Source organism: Artibeus jamaicensis, unplaced genomic scaffold (assembly GCF_021234435.1).
Source record: "Artibeus jamaicensis isolate MK-2021 breed Jamaican fruit bat unplaced genomic scaffold, CSHL_Jam_final contig_490, whole genome shotgun sequence".
Taxonomy (NCBI): domain Eukaryota; kingdom Metazoa; phylum Chordata; class Mammalia; order Chiroptera; family Phyllostomidae; genus Artibeus; species Artibeus jamaicensis.
The window spans coordinates 9,481,965-9,493,991 of NW_026521861.1; the positions used below are offsets into that span (position 1 = coordinate 9,481,965).

Consider the following 12,027-nt stretch of genomic DNA (forward strand, 5'->3'; position numbering starts at 1 on the left):
AGAACCCGTCTGTGACACGAGCTTTCGCGACGGAGAGCGAGAGCTGAGATGCACATTAGCTGCCTCTGCAGATGCCCGGCCCATCTCAAGAGCGCCGGGTCAATAGTAAAATTAGACCCTGCACATGCTTACGTAGAGGTATGTGAGGTTACTTCTTATAAGCATTGTACTAAAGTTCTGTGTAAAGTCAAAGCAGAACAACTGTTTAGATAATGAATGATGTAGGAAACTTAATTACAAATGCCAGGCATCAGGAATATATTCACTTTCTTGGTTTATTAAAATAAAACTACAATTCTGTGCTCTTTACAATACATGAACAGGCATAAAAATCGATCAAGGTTTCCAAATAAGTGCTGCTCACAAAATTACGCCATGTTATTTCAGGCAAAAGCAAGTTTTCACACAGTTTGAATGTTTCTCTGTGCAACAGGCAAATAGTTTAACACCTTCCATCAAGGCATTTCTGGGATTTACAGGTTTAGAAATAAAGTCAAAATGCAGTCATTAGTTTGTATTAAACTCAAATGCCAGCTGCCAAGTCTCGAGTTCCTAAAAAGAGTGTTTTAAAAAACAGATGTACATTCCAAATGAAGTCTTATAAACTTCAGTAATAGGTCATCGCTGCTGAACACTAGAACCATCTGTCGATAAAAATCTATTGTACATTCAATTGTGCAATATTTTTTTCTAAGTCGGAATAAAAATCTTAATCACTTGCCCCAGTTAATCTCTGTGTTAATTTTGCTACTTTTAGTGAAAGAACCGGGATGGCCGGTGGCCGCCCTTCCAGTCAAAGGAGAGGCTCGAACCCCCGTCCTGCAGTTCTTGGGTGCTCGCTGTCCCCAGGGGGCAGGAAACGCACAGCCGTCCAATGTAACACGTGTGCAAAACTCACGCGGATCCGGCCTTAGTGCCACCTTCACACCTACCCGAGGGAACCTAGTGAGGGGTTCACGGAAAAGGCCCTGGGTGGCACTTTGGAAACGCTGGGCTGCACAGGCGCAGTCCTCGCGGACCGGAGCCCCGCTGCGCCGCACTGCGCGGGTCTCGGGAAGAGGATCCAAGTCCACATTTGCGGTACCAGTGACACTTTCTTCCACAGAACAGCTGTGGACCTCACACAGCGCACTCGAACCGCAGGGAACCACGGGCATTGCTTCCCCCCCCACCCCCCCACCCGCAGCCCCCCTGACTGGCCCTCGGAGGGGGATGGGGAATCCCACCTCCCAGCTGACATTCACTGTGATTCCCCAGGCAGTTTATCCTTCACCTTCAGGGCTTCCAGAGACTTCCTGTTCTGAGAAGGCTGGCTCACGGTTACTTCTTTTCCTGGCTGGATGATTCCACACTAGCTCCTCCCCTGTGTTTCCCTTCAAATTTAAGAGAGCAAAAAAATTCCTTCCCCTCTTCCGAGTTACTTGGGACATTCTCATTTGGAAGGAGTGCAGTTTCCCACTGTTTATTATTGGGTTTTTTGTTTGTTTGTTTGTTTAACTTGACTCAGTCTTTCCCTAGAAGGCATGCATTTCGGTTTTAGAGAAATGCAATAGAGTAAACTGTAATACATTATTTACAAGCACCTAATTTGTTTATTTAATCTTACACGAAAGCCATTCGCTTTTGGGAAACAATGAAAATAAACCTCTGAAGCAAAACTGCTACCTGGAAGCCTTACTGCGATGCCGTGCATGTTCTCGGTGACGAGGCACTGAGGATGAGTTGTGGGAACATTCACTCAGGGCCAGCTTGTCTGGGTGAGCGTACCTTTGGTTGGGATTTTTCTTCCTTAAAAAAGGTTTTCAAAGCACCAGTTAATTACAAAAGAGCATGCATATTTAGTCTCACAGTGAGTTGAGTGGCGAGAGAGCTGGGGGATCACAGTTCACATTCTTCAAAGCATCTGATTAGGGTTCTAGAAAACAAACCAACCGTGAGGGGAGATGCAGCCCAAGAAGCCGCTGCCCCCTGCTCAGCCTGGCCAGGCAGCGGCCTTCAGAAGTCGCAAGCAGGGCAGCAGCGTCCACAAGGGAGTCAGTCCCAACCCGGACGTCCCAGAGGGCCGAGAGCTAGTCCAAGGACTCCTGGATCTTTCGTTCCAGGGATGAATAAAAGAGACTAGTGAGACGTTTGCTGGCCTAGATAATACACGGGACAGGTAAGCCCCCCTGTGCATCCCCAAATCCAGCACCCCCAATTAGTGAAATGAATGCTACAAGGTGGAGACCCCACGCCACACCAGAGCCATGACAACAACAACCGTGGCTTCATGGTGCACGTGTCCCCCTCAGGAAGGAACATACCCCCAGTGGGGGGTCCCCGAGGGGTGGGAGGCCACCAAGGGCTTGTTATTGCTACGAGTTTCCAAGGAGATTATTTTAGACAAAGTGAAGAATCAGTGTCCTGCGCTCTCCCCACATATACAGAATATTCATGAAATACGATTAGTGTTTAAAATACAAGCTTATGAAAGTACAAACTTAATTCTCAGTCCTTTTATATTAAATTCAAAGACCAGAAGCAATATTCATTAGAAAAAGTTCCTTGTTCCATAATACCATGGAGAGAAGGAACAGTGAGCTGCTGGAAAACGTTTTGCTGCCACATGATCTTTAAGAAAAGCACAATTACCACACTTAGCTAACACTTACGCTCCCCACTCACAAAAAGGCACCTGCCTGCTATGAACAGACAGGCTTTCACAACGATCCACCACCATGTGGCATCGGAGTTGACGCATATGATCCCCCTACATTTTTAAAGGGCCGTGACTTTTCCTCAAAGCTGAAGATCCGTAAATGCCTCTGATGACTCCCCAGTCAGCAGGGCCGCCAGTGCCGCCCACGTGGCACCCTGCACACCTCGCGTGGGCGCCAGTCCCACTTCCTGCCCGCAGCCTATCAGGCCGAGCTGGCGGAGTCAGGACAGCCGTCACCTGGCTGGAGGATCTCCAAGGAACAGCTGTACCTGTGAGAGGCAGGCACCGCCAGAGGGGTGGGAGAGGAAATAGACATGAAACAGCAGTCATTCCTAAATACTTGCTGGTCAGTGAAGAAAACCCAATGGTACTTTTTCATATGAGCAAAATTTTTCCACGTCAGTTTTCTGGCCAAGCGCACCTTGAATCTTGCCAGCCAAACGTACTTCCTGGTGTTGGGTGTCCATCACGTCACCTCCGTCCCTGACCTAATCAAACACTGGGTTTTCATGTAGTTTATAAAACACTTTCTGAACCCGGCTGCCAGGGCAGCCCAGCGCGACACCTGGGTGTGGAGCGGGCCGGCCCGATCCTTCGTGAAGCTCACTGGGATGGAGGGTGTTCCCCTGTGACACGTACCTTCTGTGGACAGAGATAAAACTGGGGAGGGGAAATGGTAAATGGATGACTTGATTATTTCTAAAGGGAGCTTAGCGGTTAGTGAGAGAACACACCAGTGAATTCCCTACCAGCATCCAGTCCACCACACTAGAGTCCGTGCAGAATACAACTGCGTCTTTTTGTCCTTCACAGGAATTAGTCCTTAGCAGTTACACTTAAAACATAAGCGTTTCATAAACTCCAAAATCATTTCTGAGATTTCATTTTGCAACCTACTGATTAGGAATCGCAAGCGAAGGCTGAGGGCCGGGCAGCACCGCCCGCAGGCTGCCGTGCCGTCTCGGGCCCGGGGGGCTCGCAGATCCCTGGAGGGAGAAGGCACTTGTCTTCCAGGAGGTCACGTCGCAACAGGGCAGCCCGGCCACACGGCGGTACCTTCCACTTTCCAGCAGGGCCAAGCCCACGCCAGGTCATCCGCGCCTTTCGCCTGCCAGAGGTGCTGACCTTCCTTACAGCACCACAAAACTCAGCAGATATTCGAGGAGTTTTTGCCGGTTGCACTGAGGTAGAAAAGTGCTGCTGAGTTCTAAAATACACACTCGCTTTTGTTTGGTTTCTTTGAAAACCTAGAGAGAAAGTTGAGACTAAATTAAACATGCACCAAAAAAGGGGACATTTCTGTCACCAACTCTGACCTGTGTCCTGGGCCTCCCCGAAGCAGGGAGATGCATAAACCCATATCCTGGCTTTGAGAGCACGCAGTGTATGTGTCTGGGAGTGTCCGGTGGGCAGTCCTGGGTGCGGGTGGTCCTGTTTTCAGTGGGCTGCAGCCGGTACACATGCTCCACAATTCATGATAGAATTAAGTCACACACAGCCCCTGACAAAGGCCACTGCGGCTCCACAGAGCACACGTCCCGAGTGGAAGTCAAGGATAGCTGTGATACTTCTCAAAATATTGATAAACACAACGAAATAACTGAGAGTCATGCAGCAGAGTTAACATCCCTGCCAGGCTGTAGGAGCATCTCCAAACACACTGACACATTACACACAAACAGTTTTGGGATGAAGGCGAAAACCAGCAAAATTCTGGAAATGCCAAAGAAATCTGTCCTGCAGGGCCTCACCTTCAACATGCCCCCACCCATTCCCAGGAATGCCTTCATGATGAGTCCAGCAGAAACCGCTTCTCTGAGGGTCCCCCCACCCAGCACACAGGGGGCTCAGACAGACCTGATCTAACTAGAAGAGAACAGAAGCTAGCACAAGCTTTCACACTGTGAGTGGTGGGCACTCACCCCAAGATCCTTGAACATTTTCAGAGCGTTCTTCACGAGACAGTACGTGGCACTCTCAGCTGTAGAGAAGAATGAGATCTGTCAGACGTGTAGGCCCAGCAAGCCCCTAGACCCACCCAAGAAAGTGGGGGGCTACAAGGAGGATGAGAGCAAGTCCGCAGGCTGAGGTCGGACTCTGGCTGCTGCTGGTGACCCGTGAAGTCTGAAATAATTTGCTGCTTCTTTAAACCTTCTGTGTCATCTTTTAAGAAAAAGAAGTAAGAGAGAGGAGAGAAGAATAAGAAGGAAAAGAAGGGAGGGAGGGAGAGGGAGGGAGGGAGGGGGGAGAGAGGGAGGGAGGGGGGAGGGAGGGAGGGAGGAGGGAGGGAGGGAGGGAGGGAAGGGAGGGAGGGAGGGGAAATGCCTAAAACATCCAGCTTGCAGGGGGTTTGTAAGAGGCAAATGGGACGTGTGGGAACCCTTTTAAACGGTGCAGATGGTTCCCTCAGCAGTGGAACCAGAAAGCACAGAGTCTAGAGGCCAGAGGGCTCTAAGTCCAGACGTGCCCATTCACCAGCTCTGTGACCTGAACAGTCTCCTTGTCTATAAAGCGAGGCGACACTATCGCTAGATGGAGGTCCAGACCAGATTTGTCTGGATCTTCAGACAGCAATCTCTCTAGATATGGCTCTAGATCAGGCCAACACGTCTCCAGATAGAGCTCTCTCTCTAGAGATCTCTGTCTAAAAATGATTCAAAGTGGTTTCAGTTCTAAGCCATAACTGTATAAAACGCTGCCCCCAGGCCAGTCGCATCTCTCATTCAGCAGACAGTACAGAGTGCTGGCCAGACGTGCAGCAGACTCTGCTGGGGAAAGTGCAGGCTGATAGCCACCCCACGTGCGAAGCACCACCAGGACCCAGCAGGCCCTGTGACCAGGCAATTCCACTCCTAGATAGGCAGCCAACGGAATGCGCACGTGTGTTCACCCAGAGACGTATTCAAACATGTGCAGGGCAGCGCTATTCATGGTAGCTCTGAACAAACAGCCCAAGTGCCCGTCCACATCACCGTGAATCAGTAATACATGGTATTTATACAATGGGCTACTACAACGCAACACGAATAAACAAACAACTACATGCAATAACGTCCATGAATCCCACAAAAGATGGGACTATGGAGTGAGAGGTCAGGATAATTTTGCAACTTCCCCCAAGTTCCTACAATGAGCAGATTCCAGTAATCAATCATTGATTTACAAGCAGCCAGACTAGCGGCATGCGTACCATAGACAGCGATGTGCCTCTCCGTCCTGGTGATGAGGTATTTGTGCAGCTTTTGCAGGTACTCTGGCTCAGGAACAGGGCCCCTGAAGTTGTGGATGAAGACGGCAGCAGAGCTGTAGGCCTCCAGCAGAGGGCCCAGGAGCCTCTGCAAGAAGGTGATGAACTGCTGGTGCTCCTTGGACTGGCTCACCTGGGCAAGAGCGGAGGTCAAGTCATGGAGCAGGGACCGAAGAAATGACTCGCTGACACAGGAACCTCTCGGGGTCCCAGTAACTTCAGAAGACGGCTCCCACTGTCACCACCCAGAAGCAGCTTGATGCTCTGTGGGCACAGAACCTCTGTCCCGAATGACTATCGGTTTTGAAAAGCATTCCTTTTCATAATCATTGACTTTTACAACCTTGAGGTTGGTATTCACTGAGCATCTGGCTAGAAGAAACCCTCATACTTGAATGACATAATTATGACGTATTGTCATCACTGAAAATAGCCAGTCCCAAGGTTAGACTCTACAGGCTGGCTCGACGGTCACTCAAGTGTACGGCAAGGTCCCATGACAAGGCCACAAGTTCAGCTCAGCCCTGCCTAGTCCCCACTTCCTGCCACCCTCAGCTGTCCTACAGCCCACAGTCCAGCGGAGGAAGGGAAGTGGTGGTGGTGACACGGAGGCTCTCACTGTCCCCCCAAAACAAGCACATCAGCTCCTCTGGTGTGTGCCAAGCAAGGTCACTACCCCGTCCCAGAACTAGTAAAGCCCAAATGGAAAAATCTTCTCAATGTCACTGGCATCTCCAGAAGCTGCACCCCCCCATCTCTGTGTAAACTAGGGGTGTTATCCCAATCCAGAGAAAGTAATCCACTTCAGGTGTTCAGAAAAGATCAGTCATCATTATTAATCTCTAAAGCTACAAATTAGACAAAACTGATTTCTCTAAATCAGGGACAATCAAACTTAAAAATCTGAATTTCCTCCTGTGATAGGATTTGTATTAATGAAGGCAAAGAACTAGATGCATAAAGTTTTAGAAGGAATGGCAAGACCAAGAAGGTTCAGAGAGCAGCCAGCCAGTGACAGCTGACTGCTGACTTCTGCTTGCTTTGGCGGTGACCGAACAAAAACACTGCCTCCTTAGGAGTGAGGGCAGGTGTATGTGCAGGTGTCTGTAGGTGTGCATACAGGTGTGCATACAGGTGTGTGCATACCATGCATACAGGTCTGCAACTGTCTGTTCTGGGGAGAGGGTCATGAAGGCATCAAACAGGACATTCACATTCCTAAATTTGCACTTGTTTCCTTTCCCATTTAATGATACTCGTAATGTATGAACTCAACTCAAACAGCTTGCGTGCCTTTACTCAGGAGGCAGAAAGAACCGCAGCTGCTTTGTGGGTACTTTAGCTGTGACTAAGTCACCAGAGTCCCTTGGAGCCTTATTAACTAGTGTTAGCCTCAGCCTTAACTCATCGGTGTAACGTCCACCCGAATGCTTCACCAAAGTACCTTTAGGTAGCAATCTCGCTGCTCCTCACCGAAATCACTGTCTTCGTCTTCTTCATCGCTTCTCCAAGACAAACGTTCAGGAAGCTTCTTGTCCCACTGCTGCTCAGCAAGACCGGGGCTGATATCTTCCTGATCGTCTTGCTGTGCCAACGAGATGACCGGCAGTAAACCGACATGCACGGACACACACGCCCCTGCCAACTGGGCCCCGGCCCAGCAGTTAGCTCTCATTCCCTCCCCTGCCCTCCTCTGTCTAGCCCGTGACAGCATCAATCCACTTCCTTTCCTAACACAGAGCCACTCAGGAAACGGCGAGGAGAGAAAGAGTTGGGGAAAGTTACCAGACACATCAAATAAGAATATTTACTCTTCCAGGTCATAACCACGCTGCTAAATTGACCACAATTAAAACAAAACCTCAAAAGAGAAAAATGCGTACTTGCGAGCTACAAGCACCCCGAGCAGTAAAACACCTCATCACACAGCAACTCCGGGGTGCCTGGGACTGAGTCCCGACACCTTTTACACAACAGCAGCCACACAAAAGGAACCGAAATATTAAACGGCCCCAAAGGACGTTTACTGCCCTTGTTCTGGTTTTTCTCTTCTGAACTTGACTATATATCAAAAGTAACTATTGGTTAATACAACTGGTTGTTACATTGGTTAAAATAATTGGTAAAAAAGACAAGGAAATGAAGAGCGAGAAACTAAACAAAGGCAGATAAAGAAAAGCTATTTCTCTTACCTCTGCCACTATAAGGATGCCGTACTGGATAAACCGGCCTACTGCTTCATGGCAAATTTGGTAAAATGTCTGGCAGGGCTGCAAAGAAAAGACATTTAAATGTCAATGCCAACGCACTGCGGCATTATTTACAATCGCCAAGATATGCAAGCAGCCCAAGTGTCCGTCAGTAGATGAGTGGATGAAACAACCGTGGGACATTTACACAGTGGAAACTACTCAGCCATAAAAGAAGAAAAATTTTACCTTTTGCAACAGCACAGATGGACCCGGAGAACATTGTGCTAAGTGAAATAAGCCAGGCAGAGAAAGACAGATACCGTATGATTTCACTCACACGTGGAATCTAATGAACACACTGAATTAACAAGGAAAATGGGGACAGACTCACAGATGGAGAGCAGATGACAACAAAGATTGGGGGAGGTGAGGAGGTAGAAGGACTGAGCAAAGAGGAAAATGGACCCACTGACATGCACAGCGGTGTGCAGATTGCTGGAGAGAGGGAGAGTAAGGGAACTAAACAGTGATGGGAAAAAATACAAAGATTAGATCAAAAGTATAAATAAAAATAACTGTCAGTGTCAAAGTCCTATACTCCTTTTGTTCAGAACAGAAAAACACTGTACCAGGTAGCTACCAAAACTTCCATGATTCGACCTACCTCACTCCACTGGGCACGTCCTAAGACTTTTGATACGCGCACCCCTGATAGTCATGCATGTTCATGGGAAAAGCCATGCAGAGACCTCGTTCACCTGCTCGGCAGAGCACCTGACACGGCGCCACCTGCGGAGGTGCTCCCGGCTCAGTCCCCCCCCCCCCCCCGCAGCAAAGCGAGGCCTCACGGGGCTGCTTGCCAGGCCCCCACCACCTACTTCTTTCCCTTTAGAAGACAATTTCTCCACAAACGTTCTCATGGAGTAAATGCTGTACATAAAGGTGGAAACACAATGGTAAAATAACTCAAAAAGACCCAGGAGAAGGATAAAGGCAACCTTGGGAGACTTACCTACCCTCCCTGCTCCACATCCCCCAAGGGCCACCAATATGCCACATGCAAAGGCCACCGTGGAGAAGGGCTGTACTCATCATGCTCATAAGTGCCCCACGACACATTCATATGAGTAGGTGGGAGAGAATACTAGACTTTAAATAAAATATCAATTCTATTTGTTGGTAACTTTGAGGAAAAAATCTCTCTCTGCTGCTTAATACGTATGCCTCATTATAAATGCCAACAAGTGCTGGAAAATAACATAAAATGCTCATCAGTACTGCTGGGCCTTAGTTTCCCTGTTTGTAAAGTGAAAAAGGATTGAGCACATCTGCTTTTTAAGGCTGTTTCTGTCTCTTATCTTCTGTGTTTCTATCACCCACAAGCAGACGCGTTAATTATTTACGAGCCTCTGACCCAGCGCCTTCTGTGTAATCAGAGCTCGGTAACCTTGGACCTGACTGAGGCAGAACGTGGCACAATCACGGGGGCACGAAGGGGTCACTGGAGCAGTGACCCCAACAGCACACCCCACACCCAGGTAGTAAACAGCACACTGCTTTGGAGGGCAGTGAAGCTGGCAGGAGAATGAATGTAAAGCCTTGGTAACAGGGCATAAATTCTCTAAGAGAAAACAAAGATGGCAATGTTTCACAAAAATGCTTAGGGAAAAGGGAACGAGCAACACTAAACACTGGTACTTACAAGAGAGATGGTGCCTTCGTTAGACAGCAGATAGCACAGGCTGGCCGCCTTCCGCACCAGCTGCTCCTGGCTGATCAAGCTGGAGGACCCGCCAGCAGGCCCGCCTGCACCCCGCTTGTTCTGCATGGCATAAAGGCTGCAGGCTGAGGAAACAAAAGCATCCGTGAAGCCAGCTGCCTTAGAGTGCCAAGAAAACCTTCAGCTGGCTCGGAGAACTTGGATAACCTGATGAGGTTGTTACATCAGAAATAATTACCTGCACCCTGCCTGGTGTGGCTCAATGGATTGAGCAACGGCCTGTGAACCAAAGGGTCACCGGTTTGATTCCCAGTCAGGGCACATGCCTGGGTTGTGGGCCAGGTTCCTCAGTAGGGAACACGTGAGAGTCAACCACACATTGATGTTTTTCTCCCTCTCTTTCTCCCTCCCTTCTCCTCTAAATAAATAACATCTTTAAAAAAGAAAAAGAATTATGTGCATTTCACTGGAGAAATTTAAGTAAACCCCCTTCAGAATTCATTTCTCATGAGTCCATGTGATCCCAACTCAATCAAGTGCCTTCCTGAGGGCCTTTGGTCCCCTCTGCTCTCCTTCTCCACTGTCCCCCTTGATCACACATGAGCCCCCACCACTCACATCACTGTCATGGGAATGTCTCCTCTCACCCAGTTTGTCAGCTCCTGGGTAGCAAGACACCTCGCCTCTCTCTGAGTCATCAATACAGTACTATGCACTAACTCAGGAACTATTTGTTGAATAGTAGATGTAAAAATGAGCTATAAATAGTAATACAGCAGATTATATTTTTATTGGAAAGCTAAAAATATAGCAATGCATTCCCTCACACAAGGGGCTCCCATCCAGAGGCAGACACCACTATGTGTTTTAGGCCCTTGTACTTTCTGCAAAAATGTCTCAGGGCCACTGTACCTATGATGGCCTCCAGGATAAAGACATGCAGCACCCCGTTGCTGTAGAAGTTAAGTTCAAAGACTGATGGGATAGTTGTGCTGGGAGTAATAAAAAACTCATCGTTCCGGCTGGTGTGGGTGATTGTGACGCAATTTCCCAGCAGCTGGATGGCATGTATAACCACGTCTTCTGAATTTCCCGAGAACCCCAGGTCAAAATCACGAGCCAAGACTTCCTCCTTCATGACAAAGAAGTCCTCCACCAACGTGGAGAGATCAATTCCCTGCAGAAACAGACAGAAATGGTCTCACGACAATGGAAAACCTACTTCCCAAAAGGCCAAGAGGCCATCCAAGGGCTTTTTTTCTTGCCTTGGCTTTTCTGCAGCTGCCTGTAGGCACACACAGAAAAAGGGCCAAAACACCAAAGCAGAGAAAAAACTGGTTAAAACGCGGGTCCCTCGGAATATCAAGAAACTGACACTCCACATCCAGTATTCCAACACCTGCCAAGGCGCTGCCCCCCTTGCTGGCTCGCACCGCTCAGCCCCGGCTGACACACCTGTCGGTGTCGGTACAGGAGCAGGCAGGCTACGATGTGCGTCGACATGATGGCGCAGGACTTGCTCGCGGCTGAAAGGCGAACACAAAGATTTAGCTACACTTGCATTTAAATATAACTGTAAATTGTCAGAGTACCTAAATCTTACATAGGAGTACTTAAAACTTACAAGTCTTCTATCACATTTCCCATAAAAGTGATTTATCAGAAGGAAGGTACAACATTATACCATGTTCTGGGCCATCAGAGATCATTATTCATCATCTAACAGCATTCGGTCTAAGGCAGGTCCACCTTCAAGGCAGGGCAATGGAATTTAGCTACTGAATGACCGAGACACAGCTTTACGGAAATGCCAAGACCCAAGTATAAGCCTGTCCTACAAGCTCTACAAGGATACCCTGTTGTTGTGGACCTGCTCCTGGCTGCAGGCTACTGTACTGTAACTCTACACCCCTCCCACAGGTGTTCACAAAGGTGCAGGGGAGGGGGGATTCGAAGTCAGAAAAACTGGGTTCAAAGCCCAACTTCTACACTGACTAACTCCATGACTTGGGGGAAGTTACTTAAATTCCCAGCCTCAGGCTCGGCCTCAGCCTCCCCGGTGGTAAACGGCAACACCGCCTGGTCCTCTGGGCCGTGTGAGCGTGGAAGGGGCCGGCCTGCTGCTCGCCCCACAGTCACGCTGCCCAAGCATTTCCATTTCCTCTTTCCC

The 12,027-nt window shown here is 48.8% G+C and overlaps 1 protein-coding gene across 6 annotated transcripts in view; it reads right to left on the minus strand.

Moving 5' to 3' along the window:
- Nucleotides 1-257: 257 nt before the first annotated feature.
- GPAM (glycerol-3-phosphate acyltransferase, mitochondrial) overlaps nt 258-12,027 on the minus strand; it is a 56,409-nt gene continuing 44,639 nt past the window's right edge. For all 6 annotated transcript variants that reach the window (XM_037165604.2, XM_037165603.2, XM_037165602.2 and 3 more), the window contains 8 exons: nt 11,313-11,383; nt 10,770-11,034; nt 9,840-9,982; nt 8,138-8,215; nt 7,390-7,530; nt 5,889-6,078; nt 4,621-4,679; nt 258-3,945 (listed from right to left, as the gene is read on the minus strand). In XM_037165604.2, the coding sequence (XP_037021499.2) occupies nt 3,829-3,945; nt 4,621-4,679; nt 5,889-6,078; nt 7,390-7,530; nt 8,138-8,215; nt 9,840-9,982; nt 10,770-11,034; nt 11,313-11,383 (1,064 nt within the window). In that variant the 3' untranslated portion in view covers nt 258-3,828. The remainder of the gene's footprint in view (nt 3,946-4,620; nt 4,680-5,888; nt 6,079-7,389; nt 7,531-8,137; nt 8,216-9,839; nt 9,983-10,769; nt 11,035-11,312; nt 11,384-12,027) is intronic.